At 43.9% G+C, this 12747-nt stretch overlaps 1 protein-coding gene across 2 annotated transcripts in view; it reads left to right on the top strand.

Moving 5' to 3' along the window:
- The window catches only part of fgd5a (FYVE, RhoGEF and PH domain containing 5a), a 32213-nt gene that overhangs the window by 14208 nt on the left and 5258 nt on the right, over positions 1-12747 (top strand). For both annotated transcript variants that reach the window (XM_086291645.1, XM_086291644.1), the window contains exons 6-13: positions 2673-2824; positions 4158-4314; positions 8379-8469; positions 8839-8889; positions 9029-9087; positions 9866-9937; positions 10140-10208; positions 12587-12670. In XM_086291645.1, coding sequence (XP_086147771.1) covers positions 2673-2824; positions 4158-4314; positions 8379-8469; positions 8839-8889; positions 9029-9087; positions 9866-9937; positions 10140-10208; positions 12587-12670 — 735 coding nt within the window. The remainder of the gene's footprint in view (positions 1-2672; positions 2825-4157; positions 4315-8378; positions 8470-8838; positions 8890-9028; positions 9088-9865; positions 9938-10139; positions 10209-12586; positions 12671-12747) is intronic.

The following is a 12747-nucleotide window of genomic DNA, read 5'->3' as shown; positions in this document are numbered from 1 at the left end:
GTGAGCCGTGATGAGCCAGAGGGCGGCCACGCATCGCAGCCAACTGTTGTCACCTCTTCCCATCGTTTCTCACTCACTGCCTGTCATAACAAGAGCACATCCCCGCAGAGGTACAAACAAAGAAGGATATTTGACACCTAAAATGACCTTTAGTGACAACTTTTATTTAATTCACTTTTTTTTTTTAAAGAACTCGTGCATTAGAAGTGAAAACACGGTGTGGAGAAGTGGCTATTAAGGTGATGGTTGCCAGTACAAATCTGACAGGCAGAGTCATTGAAGCCGGGGAAGCCCATCAGTCAGCCTGTACCTTCTAACCTTGAATAAGGTCATAACCTGAATTTCTTATGTGTGGCCCTTCACCATGATTTATGAACGCCTGCCGTGAGTGCACCGTAGCAGCTTTGCGTAATGGCTAATTTGATGCCATTAAACAGCAACTAATATAAATATTATGCAATGGGCCCAACTCATTATCATATATCTGCAGTCTCATCATGATCTTCAGTCATACTAATTAGCAGGATGTGTGGCAAAGTGCAGGCAGAGACATATGCTGGACATCAGTGCATCAGCGATGAGACGTTTCAGCAAGTAATTAATGAACATTTTTCTTCTATGTAAATTATTATTATGTTACCAGAAATTGCCATTTAATAGACACCGAGTAACCTCGCATTCCTCCTCAGTGTCACCACACCACCTTTTCTGACACCTTTCAGAGGTGACATTGAGGCTTTTCAGGTTTTTAATCATGCATTTGCATAATGCATGGGGGTGTTGTTATTCTTCAGACTTCAGAAATGTGGTCTTTTGAGATATCAGTCACTGTTTTTATGCAGGCTGATCTCATAATTAGAATGAAACAGAGATATTCCAGCCGCGGAACGCTCCAGCGGCACAACATGTACAAACACACAGTCTGGGAAAAAAAACAAGGCGCAGCGTAAAGTGAGAGGCACATGAGCTATTGTTCCATTGTTTGATAAGGAATAACAAGAACACAAAGAATTTCCAGGACCGTGCCTCCACATAGGAAGGGAGGCTGTGCTCCTCTTCTATGACTTTCCCCCATAACTGCTTCAGCATATGAAGCCCGGGCTTATTATTATTATCATTATTTTTATATTTTTTTTCTCATTTATCACCTGCTGACCTCTGAACAGATTCTCTGTGCCGAATTATCACCAAGCATGACTGGCTGCTCAGCCGAGTGCTTAACGTGGTGCTTGTTGACCTGCTTTACGTGAGGAAAATTGAGAGAAGGTTGCAAGTTAATGGGCAACAAAACAAACAAAAAAAAAAGCTGGTTAAAGCTCATTCATCCATGGATCTGAGGGAGGGTGTCTGTGTTTGTGTGCGTGTAGAGGAATTTGACCTGAACCGTAAAAGCAGGTGTGAGAAGTGATGAATGTTAACTCGCACCAAGATCGATTGTGTGTGATGGACGGCGTGAAGCGAAGCGCCCGGTGTCACCACGTTATCAGACGGGTCTGTGGGACATCTCTGTTTGTTTTATGGCTGCGCTTTACCCAGAACAGGAATTGATGCACTTCTACCTCACAGACTCACCTCACCTTTATAGACAGTAGTTTCACACAAAGCTTTGCTTATGAAGGAAACTGATATTTTTTAACCAGTGTTGGCAGCTCCAAATGACTCACCTACTTATTCGCTGAGTAGATAAATTACCTCTGATCTTGGTTTTCCCTGCCATAACTCCTCATATTCATCCTTTTAGTCACTGACGCCGCAGCTATAACTACATATTGCACATTATTTATGTGAGCGAATGGATTTAAGGGACCCTAATTCACTGTATATTAGTGTACACTTAGAAATTAAAAGCTATGAACTATGTACAGAATAAGAGTGTATCATTAAGTAAGGTCATTACGCAACAGCACCTGGATCACAGCTCTTGTGCAAGCAAGGCCACTTTTCCTGAATGCCTGGACAAAGACCAAAGTAATGAGATGATACGAGGAGAGGGCAGCAGGAAGGATGTTAAGGAGGATCTGACCTTCCTTCCATTTTTCTCCTGGTTCCTCATTCCTCTGTACCTTTCATTTCTCCTGCCTATTCACACCCCTTCCCCCCAACCACCTACTTCCTTCTTCAAGCCTCTCGACAAATTCCTCCATTTCTGTAAAATAGTCTGATGTCAGATGTCTATTCATATTAATGTACAGAATTCACCTGCTTGCTGCTACTACTGCACATTCATCCAATATATATACTATATGTGTATATATATATATATATATATATATATATATATATATATATATATATATATATATATATATATATATATATATATATATATATATATATATATATGTGTGTGTGTATATGTGTATATATATATATATATATATATATATATATATATATATATGTATGTTCTTCCTCTACCCCCCCCCCCCCCCACACACACACACACACACACACACACACACACACACACACAATTTTTGCACATGTCGAGGAGCGTGTCAGGTTACATTTCACTGTGTGTTATACTTCTATAACTATGCATGTGACAAATAATGAACCTTGAACCTTGAACCTTTTTCCCCCTTTTGCTCCATACATTTGTCTTCTTAAATAAAAGAACAACAACTAAAAAACGCTCTTCTCACTAATCCTGTTTTCCCTCTCTTATGCAGGACTTTAGGTCAGCAGTTACTGAGGCGGTGGATGAGGAAGGAGAGCCAGTGCTGGAGGAGCAGAGGCTGGGGGAAATACTGGGAGTGCTGCCTGAGGTGTACACCCTGCACAGCAGCATCTTTACTGAGCTGGAAGAGCGTATTAGTCAATGGTAAGAAGAGAGAAACTGTAGAAACTTTTACAGTCGTGTTAATTTACTGTCCACTGAGACTCTAATAATCACTCTGAAACATTCAAACACCACTCAGGCCTCTGGCCTCTGGGCCTGCGGCTCGGTTCACTCTGGCACAGCTGGTGCCGGCAGAGCCGGCGGGCACGCCGGTGCAGCCCCCTCTAGCTTCTGCTCGGTGGCTACTGGGTGACGCCTCCTTGGGCTCTCGCACTCTGGGGCCTCTGGATGTCTGGGGCCTGGATCTCCTCCATGCCTGCTTCATGCCCTGGGGGACAGGGCTATGGCTCTCTACATCCTCTTGCAGACCATTACATGTGGAAACCATTTGAATACAAGCGCGCTGATCCACATAGGTGTGCACACGCGTGTTCACTGTTCGTAGACTTAAATTACACCTTTCTTGGCTGCTACTTCAAAGCACATTGTGCGCTGTCTGTCCTGCGTGCTGCACAACAACATTGAATATTTAGTATTTACTGCTGTTTACACTTAGCTAGATTAATGCGATGGTGTTGTGTTTAGTATGTTGCTTTGGGTTTTTTTTGCTTGTTTTCTATTCTTTTTCTCTCAACAGGTGATCCAGGAGATTTCCCCCCCCCCCCCTTTCTCACTGTCCCTCTCCCCTTCTGTTTTTCTTTTCCTTCCTCTTTCTTTCTCCCTTTCCTATCTCTCACTCATGTCTGTCCCGTCTGTAACAACTGAAAATAAAATAAAAGAAATAATAAAAACAAAGGTCGATCAAATGGACCAATACGGCAATGCCACGATGATCCATTTGGCAAAATAAATCCATTGGGTATCCTTGTTGGTCTTCAGACAACAATTCTGATGGCTAAAGAACCAAATGGGACAGGCAAAAAATAAAAAAAATAAAAAAAACACCACTCTAAAAGGCCAGTTATAATCGTTTCATTACAGAGGGGTTCTTCCTCAACCAAAGGTAGCACCTGTTACCTGCTGCTAAGCATAGATCTATGCTCTTCTACGGTCTGCTGCATCCTGATTTCTGGGGAAAAAAACTGCATTAATTTCTTTAGCCAAGATGGAAAGAGCGATGATGGGCTCATGTTGATACACTAAATTTAAGCTGCAACTACAACGGATATATTAATTGCTCATTAAAGGTTCTCAAACATCCCGATGAGAAATGTGTGGCTTGAGTAACTGAAGCGTTGCTGGAATAAAGTTCATGTCGAGTTGGAGCTCAGCTGACAGACTTTGGATGTTTGTGTGGGACTCTTTCTTTAACAAGAAAATGACTTGGAGTGATTAAAGAGCATGCACTTAATCGCTGATTTTATCCACTGTGAAGGGAGGAGAGTCCAAAAGTTGCAGATGTGATCTTGTCACGTCGGGACAACTTCAGCGCGTTTGACACCTACATCTCCGAGTACGACCGCAGCATGTCTTTGCTCGAGGAGAGCTGCAGGAAAAACCCGGCTTTCGCCAAAATCGTCAAGACGTTTGAGGTAAGACACTGAACAGACTGACTAAAATGCATACACATAGTAAAGACAGCTTTTTGTCGTGCTTCCTGCCAACTTTCTCTTTCTGTTGCAATTTTTCCTTTGTTTTCTTGTTTCTGCAAGCTTGGGTTCAGAAAAATGATCCCATCCATCCATCCATTCGCTTCCGCTTATCCTTTTCAGGGTCGCGGGGGGGCTGGAGCCTATCCCAGCTGTCTTAGGGCGAGAAGCAGGGTACAACCTGGACAGGTCTCCAGTCTGTCGCAGGGCTAACACATAGACAACCATTCGCGCTCACATTTACACCTATGGGCAGTTTAGCGTTTTTCAATTAACCTATCCCCACTAAGTGCATGTCTATGGACTGTGGGAGGAAGCCGGAGCACCCAGGGAGAACCCACGCAAACACGGGGAGAACATACAAACTCCACACAGAAAACCCTGGCCTGATGGTGGAATTGAACTCACTGAACTTCTTGCTGTGAGGCAACAGTGCTAACCACCTTGTCACCGTGCTGCCTTCACTAAAAATGATCCAGTATTTTTTTTAAAACATAAACAAAAGTAAAATCTCAGGTTTACTTTAAATATTCATGGAGGGAAAGTAAATCAGGGTGCAGAAATCAAACCTAGTGTTTCCCCTGGTGCTTACTTTACAGCTCTCTGCTTTTATTTTTGTCACCCAGCTTCCACAGGGAGACGCTGGCCTTTCTAAACCCCCTCTATCCCCTCTCTTTTTCATCTAACTGACCTTTCTGCTGCCATGCTCGCATATTCTATACCCACTCCACAGCAAATACTCATTGTTTTGCCAGCGTGTCTCTTCATCCAGGAGGTTGGATTTGGGTGAAGGGATCAGCAAAGGCTCAGTCTAATAGGATCTGTGGTCTAATTTCATCACTGTTTTCAAAAAATTGTACGCATGGTCCGCTTAATAATCCTTACTTTGTGCTCCTGCTGAATATGAACATGTACAGCTTGAGCGGGTAACAACCACGACTGACATATTTTGAGTAAGACGCAGTATATTAAGAAAGCATATAGATAAACTCACATACACAGCATTCAAATGATTGAGTCTTTATATAAGCCTCATCTGCCTCTGGTTTCATCAGAGTACAGATCATTAGAAAGCACTGCCTCATGTTACCTATTCAGCTCAGCTCCTCTGTAACCAAATGCATGCGTCACCAGCTCCATGCCGTGTGCTGATTCGCCATGAGTGCCTGACACAATGCTTCCGAGCATTTGTGGTTTGATAAGAAAAATGAATGGACAAGGCACCAACTGTCTTCGCTCATGAATATTCAACAGCAGCTGCCTCTTCCCAGAAAGAAAAACTTTGGCTCTGTCCGATCAAATATAAATAGGGGGGAGCGAAGTTGAGAAATGACTCGCAGCCACGGACAGTAAACACCGACCTTTCGTAATCTTGCGACATGTTTCCACACTTGGACAAGCTCGGCTCTAAATATCCTTGATCAAAGTCAATTACGTGCCTCAACATGAAGGGGCTATAAGCTCCTTTTCTCACATCGTAAACTGCTGCTTACCCGGAATATATGCCGTGAATGGCTTGATTGGTCTGAATGATTTATGTGGGGTTGGCCTTACATCTCCGAAAGTATCACCCGGAGTGGCAGTCGCTATTAAATTCTCCTGGGAGGATCGCTCCAGCTGTCACTGTATATTCAACCTGCATTTACTTTTCCCTTATTACATATAAGCATGTAACCTGGAGTCTGTCCTTCCCACAGTCCCACACCAGGGCATTATGTGTGGGTGATGAATGCTGTGCTGTACCAAAGGACTGCTTTGGGAGTTACATGGTGATTGTGACCCCACTGTAATCAGGAGGAAAGAGGGCTGAGGGAGAGCAAAGACAATCATACAGGCACACTGTACCTGCTCCTGCTCCTGAGAGATGCTGTGTTGTTGTTTAATACTGGTTGTGTGGCACATCTCAAGTCATTATACCTACAAAAAAGCACAAGCATTGACTTGGGTAATTGTACTCACAGCTTGCTGTTCTTTTTTCTGCATTTAAAAATAGTCAATCTTCATTAGATCTGGCTATTTTCAGTGCTTACCTCCCCTCAACACCTCCGTTTCCTTTTTTCCACTCTCCCGGCCAATTGCTTTTTTAATGCCACAAGCCAAAGTGCTGCAGCATAAGTGCTAGCAATTTCATTGTGGATGTGGTGATGACAGTGATAAAGTAGCCACAGACCCTGATCAGATCACTGCTCGACCCTTACAGGATTACAGTCTCCTCTGGACGGCCAGTGTTGCTCGTTTACCACGTGAGCCAACACAGCGTGGTGTGCTTGTGTGTTACCCATTACCTCTGTTACCAATTCATTTGTGTCCCTTCATGTGTGTGTCTGATTGTCTTTGCAGGGCGATTGTCATTCACAAATTGCATGGATGTCATTCAACTGCAAACACTTCAGAAATCTCCTTCCACAGCACTTCGGGTTGGATTAGTATTCATGCGGTAGCGTAGATGTGTGTAAACGCTGCGTGTTTCCTCCTGTGCCAGAAGCCTAGGGGGACAGTGGGAGGCTGTGCAGCAGGTGGACAGAGAGCGATAGGGGGAAGAGAGAGCGATGGAGTGAAATCCTTGTAAAGGCAGCTGGGCAATGAGGCAGACAGAAGCTAATTAGAGCCACAGCCTCCTTTACAACTCCCCAATTAGATCAGTTCTGTGTGCAGGCAGCAAATCAGCTGGCCGTGACAGAGTGTGAGAGGTGTGGGGCTTCTTTTTTTTATCTCTGCGTTTCTGTGGAGGTGTTTATTTGCCAGCACAATGCATCGCACATTCGCTCCTCTCTCCCCCTTCGTTTGGTCTCACCCAAACAAACTGCAGGCTAATTACCATCTCTCGAAAGCTACTTCCTCTTTACAAGTGTCAATTGGATGACAATTTACAAGCAACACTTGAGTGGAGCGGATGCTCTGAAAACAGAATGGAGAGCTAGTTATTATTGTTCTCAATGCATCATGCAGTGATCAGTGGGAGAGGAGGAAAGAAGGAAGACAGAAAAGTAAAGGCTGAAGCTGAGGGGTAAAAAAAACCAACCACACCTTCATACACGGAAACCTTAGGAGTAGGTGAGTGGACGTCACTAGAAGAGGCCTCAGCTTTCTGTTACTTTTTGACTCCTGCAATTCAGATAATGAAGACAAAGCGGTGTGTTTAAGTCATATCGCATCCCTCCCCTTTTAGAGCCCCAATCAGCGTTATCTCATCACCAACCACGGCCTGGGTGTACGTGGGAAGGGATCCATCATTTGCACACTGCACGCACGTGTGAATGCGTCTGAAATTGGATGATAGAGCTGGTGTTTGTGTCTGCGTGGGCTCCTGTGTGTGCACGAGTGTGTATGCGTTTGTGTGGTGTAAATAAGATGAAGATGCTGTTTCCCGCAGGGTGCTATCTGTGCCTCGCTAATGAAGGATGGGACTTCATTGGATTAGAAAAAAAACTCTGTGTGTGTGTGTGTGTGTGTGTGTGTGTGTGTGTGTGTGTGTGTGTGTGTACACAGACAGTACACAGACCCCCACTGCTTCTCCACCGCTTAGGGCATAAATACCTGTCAGAGACAATTAGATCCTGATTGATTTTCTAAAGCTCTCTCTGATTGTGCCACTTTTTGTCCCCTTTCACCTGCAAATGACTGCACCGAGCAGAAGAATGGGAGTCGCTTCAGGTTTTTATACACTGGTGGAAAAGATGTTTTAAGGTCATCCTGTCCCATAGGTTTCCTTTGGTCACTTGTGCCCTTGACTTGCAACACTGACTAATAGTGGTTAACCTTATTTGGGAGCCAGAGAAGCGGCTCTTTGTGTGTAGCTCAGGGGCACCGTTGCACTCTTATGTGGGTGAGATCTTTTGTGGGAGAAGGTATTTAATTTCACAATAATTTTGTTCTGCGGAAATAATATGTCTGCAGTGTACAATTCAACAAATGACCCCTAATAAAAACTTTTCCATGTAGACTAGTCATGGATGATCTTTTACAAGCCTCTAAAATTTCCAATATGTGTGTGTGTGTCTGTGCAGACAAGAAGCCCAGAAGAAGCAGAAGTCCCACTGAAACACCAGCTGCTGCAGGTTATAGTGAGAGTGCTTCAATACCGCATGCTACTCACAGGTAACACATAAACGCACATATGCACATATTTAATTGTAAGACAAAGTGTTATTTATGCTTAACATGAGCTGTTGTTTCCACTTGGAGCAATTATGTGGCAGCTTAACCAGCCAGGTTTGCTGACATCAGCTAACAGTAGCCACTCAGCATAGTATTGTGCATCCCAGGAGTTATACTGGGCTGGGGCTGTCTGGGGTCCACCACTCATTTTCAACAGTGTGTATTTTTGCAAAAGTTGGACTTAAAGATACAGTTTCATTTGTACCACTAGTTATGGCCAGACAACTGTAGATGCTTCACACCTGCAAATTCAGATTTAACCTTGTTTTACCTTGTCTTGTTTTCATATCTTCTCTCTGATTTCTCCAGATTACCTGAACAACCTCTCTCCTGATTCCAAAGAATACGAGGACACTCAGGGTAAATCTGCATGCTTTGTGCTGACACACGCGTGCACACTTGCACGCAGCTGTATCGGTGCCTGGCTGTTGTGTCAGAGCCAATGAGACGGTTCCAAGTTCCAACACTCTCTCTTTTTCTTTCTCTGTTTGTGTTGCAGCTGCCTTGGTGATTGTGTCCGAGGTAGCCGACCAGGCCAACGACAATCTGAAACAGGGGGTGAGTCTCTGAGTCAGGATACACCCCGCGAGTTTACATTCAGACTGTGTAGCCCCTGTTGAGTTTGACATATTCACAGCTCACCGTTGCAGTTGCTGCGTCTTTATTCTGCGTGGCAATGAAAGAACAATTTTCAAGCGTGACAAGATTAGACAGCTGAGGTTTTTCTCCCACGTGAATCCTTCTTCCAAACGACTTGCAGGAGTGAAGGGGAGCTCTGTTCCTCTTTTTTTGGCATTTAGCTTGTTGATTTACGCAAGAGGCAAGGAAAGATGATGTCATCAGAAAGTCCCAGGTGTTTATTACAAAGGGAGCAGTGTAAAGGGTGAATATGACCCCCCCACCCTCACACACACACACACACACACACACACACACACACACACACACACACACACACACACACACACACACACACACACATTATCTCTTCATGGAGATAATTATAAGGGAGGGAATGGTTTGTGAATGAACTGGCAACCCCACCTCACTGCTGAGCTCCCATGTGGCTCTTTGGCTTACCTCCTGTGTTTATCACACTTTTTTTCTCATTTGTGCACAAGCCCTGACACACGCACATACACACAGAGACTGACAGACGGTGGTAGCACATCTCTCTTTGGGCATGAAAGGGAGGGAGTCGGAAAGGGATGTGATACTAAAAATGTGAGGGATGGCAGACACAGAGAAACAGGGATGGTTCAGTTCTTTGTCTTCTCTTCCATCAATCACTAGATAATCTCTCTCTCGCTAACTTCCTGCTTCTCTTCTTCTGCAGGAAAACTTGTTGCGTCTGGTCCACATTGAATACAGCGTGAAAGGGAAGAGGGACCTTCTGAAACCTGGAAGGGTGAGCATCGTGTAGTTCTGTCTGACAGCGTTACTGCTGCACTGTCAAAAACAAAGCAACACCAAAATCTGAATGCCAGATCTCTGAGGTCACTTTGAAAGCATAAAAAAGACTGGTCATGACCCCCCCACCCTTGTAAGGATTAGTTAACAACATTACATCAACCTAACATGCAAAGCTTTTATACTGTTTCTTTTGGCAGATGTTTGTCAAAGAGGGCACACTCATGAAGGTCTCCAGGAAAAGTAGGCAACCTCGGCACCTGTTTCTGGTAATGGCATTACATCGGACACTACTGGTGTTAAAGCTTAAAAGTATTTCACTATTTTGTTTCTTCAGTAGTTTGAAATGGTCTAATATTAGCTGTGATTAGCCTAGCTTATCTTTAAAAAAGGCTAATCATAGGAAAGATTAAAGGAAATGTGGTGGACAAACTGTGCAATGTAAACACTCGTAACATGGTGGAAGGTTGTTTCTCCCATCTCTTCTTTTTATGTATTAGCCTTATTAACCTTTGCTGAAAGACTGGTAAATATCTAATATCAGCCAATAGTTTTACCTCACCAATAAATCAGTTGGGTGCCAATCTTTGTTCAAAGTAGCGTATTTAATATTTATCCTGAGTGACTTAATCAAACATTTGGCTATAGCTTGACCTTTCTTTCAAGTGCTTTTTGCATTATTTCACACACGTTTACCAAAACAAAGCCTCGTGATTTCAGTATCTTTGGAAAGTGCCATCTCAGTTAGAGTTCAAAAGAAACTCGTGTGGTTTTAAGCAAGGTGTGGATGGACAGCACGAGGACAGAAAACACCTGCAGTGTTATTTAGGTAATGTTAAAATGAATGCTGGCGTGGTCTGCAGAAAATGTGGAGGAATGTTGGACAGGGTTGTGCCACAAGTTAGGTGAGGTTTTGGGGAAGGGTGGGGGGCACAAGGCCAAGGCTGTAAGACCTCGACTAAACACCACACCCATCTAGCCAAGGGCCTCCCTCTCCACTCTCCTCCTCTCCCCTCCTCCCCTCCCAGGACTTGTTTTCCAGGGCCCCACTTCCTTACAGGATGTTTGGTGTGGGTCACTAGATGCCGACTTCCTGTGTATTGGGAGGGGACTGACAGCGAAGTGAAGGCCAGACACCCTGTAGAATGCAGGGAGGAGGGGTGGTGGTGCTACACAAACACATAATGTGAAATAGAGAAGTCCCATCTATTGTTTCATGTGCAATCAGTGCTGTCTCATGTTATGAATTTCCATGGGCAGCATATTTGCCATAGAGTGTTCCAGGTAGCATGTAACATTTGAGACACTCAGGATTCATTTTGTTCTCTTCCATCAGTCTCTTGCTGTTTTTAAACTGATAAGCTCTAGCTTGAAAATGTTAGTGGTTGATACTTGTAGGCTATTAGGACTATAAAGCTATTTGCTCCCTTGAAGCCAACAGCTCCAGAGGTTCAGGTGTTATTAATGGGAAACTGAAATACAAACGGCGCCGATGAAAGCAATCAACCACCTCTGTGACAGAGAGAAGCAGCACCCATGTCACAAGCCAGGGCTCACAAAAGAAAGAAAAGCAGGCTGAGTGAGTGAGAGGAGGGATTAAGAGGGAGGATGGAGATCTAGAGAGATGTCAGAGGGAAAGAGTAAAAGGGGCAGGTAAAGGAGGTGATGCTTTTAGGGAAGGAGATGAAATGCCACTGTCAAAAAAAGTAAATGTCTTGGTTGCTCAAGTGGATATAATTTGCGTCTCGTGGGTCATGTCTGTGAAATCTGTTAACTTGGCGCTTGCTTGGATTTCTGTGGAATGAGTAAATGAGCAGTGCAGGGTGGAGCAGAAGAGCTGCGGCGGCTCGAGCACAGAGGTCGTAGGCAGGGCTCGGGCTTGGCTATCATGCAGTGTTTTGTCTCCAGCCAGTCGTCCAATGAAATGCGTTACTGCTGCTGTTAGTGTTGTTGTTGTGGTGAAGGAGGCCAGTTCCACCCAGCTCTGGTTCTCAGCGTAGCCTAAGAAGGCTGTGAAGGCGAGGGGAGGCCCGGAGTCCAGAGCAGGGTGGAGAATTCCTGGATGCTGCTTATAAGGCCCCAGCGGATGTTTAGAGCACACATAAGGTGTGACCGATGATGTCATTTCTTTTGTCTGTGTTGTGAGAACACAATAGACTCTTGGTGAATTCAGGGGATTCAAATACCTCAGGTTTGACAGGAAAATAAACATTTTCCTTACAGTAATGCCTAATTTTGTTGTGTGCATACATGGGAATTCTGTGCTGACAGGATGCACAGAGGTGAGTGTGCTGTGAAAACACAGCCTAGTACTTAACCAGCTCTACCCTCGGTGCTGTTTTGGGCAGCTGTGGTGCTTAAGTTCATATAACACTACCACCTTGTGTTAGCAGGTGATATTACATCCGAGGTAAATAATTTTCTCATCAGGAGAAGAAACTGTAAAAATCTACAACGAATCAAAAGTTTAGTCAACAAATAAATCAGTTAATAAAAAATACTATGAATTAATTTATTGTTTCTCTTTTTTTTTGTTTTTTTTTTAAATGTTGGCAGTTTCAGTAAATGTTGTGAGAATAAGCCATCATATCTCAAATAGTGAAATCTTTCTATACCTCTTATATTTTCTTTCCTTTTTCTCCTTCAGATGAACGACATAATGCTGTACACCTACCCTCAGCAGGATGGGAAATACAGGCTCAAGAACACACTGTCTCTGTCAGGGATGAAGGTACATGAACTTTTCCAAGTTTCATAAACACGTTTTGCTTTTTTGCTTTTTACTGCACTGTGATCTGGTCTTGTTTG

The sequence above is a fragment of the Aulonocara sp. 'chitande type north' Nkhata Bay genome, linkage group LG5 (genome assembly GCF_057382095.1).
Source record: "Aulonocara sp. 'chitande type north' Nkhata Bay isolate Kocher_YH1m ecotype deep benthic linkage group LG5, A_spYH_male_GT1.1, whole genome shotgun sequence".
Lineage (NCBI taxonomy): Eukaryota > Metazoa > Chordata > Actinopteri > Cichliformes > Cichlidae > Aulonocara > Aulonocara sp. 'chitande type north' Nkhata Bay.
This window is presented reverse-complemented; position numbering and strand designations above follow the sequence as displayed.